This window comes from Octopus bimaculoides, chromosome 12 (assembly GCF_001194135.2).
Source record: "Octopus bimaculoides isolate UCB-OBI-ISO-001 chromosome 12, ASM119413v2, whole genome shotgun sequence".
NCBI lineage: Eukaryota > Metazoa > Mollusca > Cephalopoda > Octopoda > Octopodidae > Octopus > Octopus bimaculoides.
The window spans coordinates 2,781,846-2,785,451 of NC_068992.1; the positions used below are offsets into that span (position 1 = coordinate 2,781,846).

The following is a 3,606-nucleotide window of genomic DNA, read 5'->3' on the forward strand; positions in this document are numbered from 1 at the left end:
TATATATATATATATATATATATATATATATATATATATTTGCAAAACAAATATATATATATATACATATAAATATACACACATACATATACGTATCTAATCATATATATATATATAATGTATGTACACATGTAACATATTTGTGTGTGTGTGTGTGTAGATAGAGAGATAGTTAGATAACAGTCATGAGGGAATTATCATAGAGATGAAAGCTAGTAAACCTGCAGAAATGTCTCTTGAAGATGACCTTCATTGATTTTCTGCAGATGATATTGATTAATCTTAACAGAGTTTACTATTTTTGTCTTATTACTTGTTCCTTGACATGTTGTTGTTGCTAATGTTTCACAACTTTTACACATTTCGCAATATCTTGAAGAAAAATGATTTAAACAGTTTAGAAATTAATTATCCAACTTATATTTCTAGCGTAAGACAATTCCATCAAGTCTTATAAATGTTTTAATATCTTTTTGTAATATCTAATAGTCTGATATCATCCTACAAATCTGTAGATCACGACATTAAGATACAAGTTATTTGGTAATGGTGAAATATCACATGTACAAAGGAACATTCACACAGTAAAGTATATGTGTATATGTTTGTGTGTATGTTACTTTGATGATGCGAAGATGTAATATTTGTGTAAGGTCAGGCTACATAATTCAGCTTTACAATCTTCACTGAAACACGTGTAAAGATGCTGTAAATGAACAATTTCTGATCAAGCTTTCCGGTCATGTGTTTTGCTTTTAAACTCTGTTGTTTTTGTAACCTTGAAAACCAATGCTCAGAAATTTTGACTCAAAAAACATATTTTATTCATTGCTTGATAAAAGAGTGCTCAATACATGTAGAGGATTCGGGATTTTTTGCTGTTTTTGAAACTGCAGTTGAGAGTTTTTTTTGTAACTTGAGTTACATGTCATTGCAATTTTCAGGTGAAACAGTTACAACTCAGTATTATAGTGATGTGTGTGCATATAAATATATACATACATATATCTGTGTGTGTCTCCACTGGTGTGTTGTCTAGTGAATGCGTTTGCTCATTGGTTGTACGTGTTATTCTTGTGGTGTTTGTATTTCTTGCATTGGTCCCGGGGTTGTGGGTTATTAATTTGTTAAAGGTTTATTAGTGGGTTTGTGTGATGTATTACATTTATGTACATATGTACGTAGTATACATATATGTATATGTGTATTCCATACATACATATATACGTAATATGTGAAATTGATATATAAATTATTTACTTCTTATTTTCCATGATCTTTTATCACAATTTTTTTTGGTCTCTTTCAGCTTTCGACCCCAAAACTAACAAACTTGGAGCACCACTATTTTTACCAAGGCCTCAGAATGTTACAGTAAATACTGGGGAACAAGCAGTTTTACAGTGTGCCATTTCAAATCTAGGAACCAAAACAGTAAGTCACAAATTACTCTTATGTTATGTAACCCTTTAGCATTTAAAGAGGCCATATCAGGCCTGAGTATTCTACCTATTTTAAATTCAAACCAGCCAGATCTGGGCTCTCATACCTACCCTTCAATGTCATTCTGAAAATATACAATCACATCATTGAAATTTCAAAGCTACAATATAATGCATAATTAATTCAAAACAATGTGAATTTATAAGTTTTACATTTGGAAGGGATATCTGAATGCTAAAGGGTTAATTCTCTGTCTGTCTTGTTTTCTCAAAAGTTCTTGAAACCAAATAGGAATTTTATGCATTTCATAGGTGATATTTAAAACAGGAAACTATTCTACAATTACAGAAGATTGTTGTAATTAATTTCCAAATCATTCTTGTTGATGTGGGGTGGGGTGGGGAATCTATGCACAGATCTTCCAGCCATCAATCATCTAATATTTGTTGTCAGTATATCTTGGGATATATTTATCAATGTGTCCATTTTTTAGATTTGAGAATAAATTTTGCTGTTATTTCTAACATGTTGGGTGAACATTTAGAACAGCATTATTTGCCCTTTTTACTCTAGTAGGACTCTTGGAGTATATTCCATGTTTCAGGGAACCACAATATAAACATGTTTATATATATCACTGTTAATCATTTTCTTTCTGTTTCATATTAAATTTCGTAAGAGATAAAATAAATCAAAAAAAGTTTTAGCACTGCTAAATCTAATAGAAGGCACTAAGAAAATTCAAGAATTTCTATCTAACGAAGGCCTTGAATAAACCAAATTTCCATACAATTTCTTATCAATGTTATTTTCCAATGAAAGTTTCCTTACCACCTACGGATGTCAGCATTTCAAATATGTCAAGCATTTATAATAAAATTTAAAAAACAGAATGAACACTAAAATTATTCAAAAATGTATTTGCATATCATTAACATATTTATCACTATTTCTCATGGAACCTCAACTAACCTCTTGAAGCATCTAAATTTTCAGATCGCCTTCGTTGTAGAACGTTGGTTTAATGACTGCTTTGTGAGTTCATTTGAGGCTGAATGCTTGTAGAGATGGTTCGTGACTTCATGTATTGTTCTGTTAAGTAGACATTGATCTATTGCAGCACTGAAGAATTTGGTACTTCTTCATAAATTCAATGAACTGAGACATTTACACAGAATAGTCTTCTTCTTCTTCCCTGTCCTAAGCAAAATAAATGAAGACACACAATAGAATTCCAGTCAGATATTTCAATACCCATCACATGATCTGTTGATTCATAACTTAAACTACTTGGTTATCTTGTTAGCACAGATATTCAAAATATTTCAGGTGTGTCTGTGTGGTAAGAAGCTTTCTTCCCAACCACATGGTTCCAGGTTCAGTCTCAGTGTGGCACCTTGGGCAAGTATTTTCTACTATAGCCTCGGGCTGACCAAAGTCTTGTGAGTAGATTTAGTAGACAGAAACTGAAAGAAGCCTGGGGTCGATGTAATCGATTTAATCCCTTTGTCTGTCTTTGTTTGTCCCCTCTGTGTTTAGCCCCTTGTGGGCAATAAAGAAATAGGAAACTGAAAGAAGCCTGTCGTGTGTGTGTATCTGTCTGTGTGTATCTGCCTATGTTTGTCCCATCACCACTACTTGACAACTGGTGTTGGTGTGTTTGCATCCCCATAACTTAGCGGTTCAGCAAAAGAGACCAATAGAATAAGTACCAGGCTTAAAAATAAGTCCTGGGGTCAGTTCATTCGACTAAAATTTCTTCTAGACAGTGCCCCAGCATGGCCACAGTTTAACGACTGAAACAAGTGAAAAACAAAAGATAATAATTGGCCTAAAAAATATATTTTAAAAAACTCATTAAATTATTTTTAAAAAGAGAACTGTTGATATCATCAGATATTATCTTCATCAGATGTTTTCTGAAGTTAAGATTTCAATATATAGGAAAATAGGGAGAAAAAAAAAAATCTTTCTTCGCTTTTGTTTTAGTGAAAGCATTAAAGAATATCTTATTAAATTTCTTGTGAAATTAAATTGCTTTGAAATCCTTTACTAATTATTGAAGAGATGAAGAGGAGTTGAAACCCTCACGACAACCTTTGTATTTTATTTCTGTTTTATTTGTCAGTTTCTATCAATGCCTGTCTAATTAGAATTGCTGCT

The 3,606-nt window shown here is 31.9% G+C and overlaps 1 protein-coding gene across 1 annotated transcript in view; it reads left to right on the plus strand.

Moving 5' to 3' along the window:
• The window catches only part of LOC106876447 (muscle M-line assembly protein unc-89), a 351,593-nt gene that overhangs the window by 89,987 nt on the left and 258,000 nt on the right, over positions 1 to 3,606 (plus strand). The window contains exon 3 of the mRNA XM_052972242.1: positions 1,310 to 1,434. Within this exon, the coding sequence (XP_052828202.1) occupies positions 1,310 to 1,434 (125 nt within the window). The remainder of the gene's footprint in view (positions 1 to 1,309; positions 1,435 to 3,606) is intronic.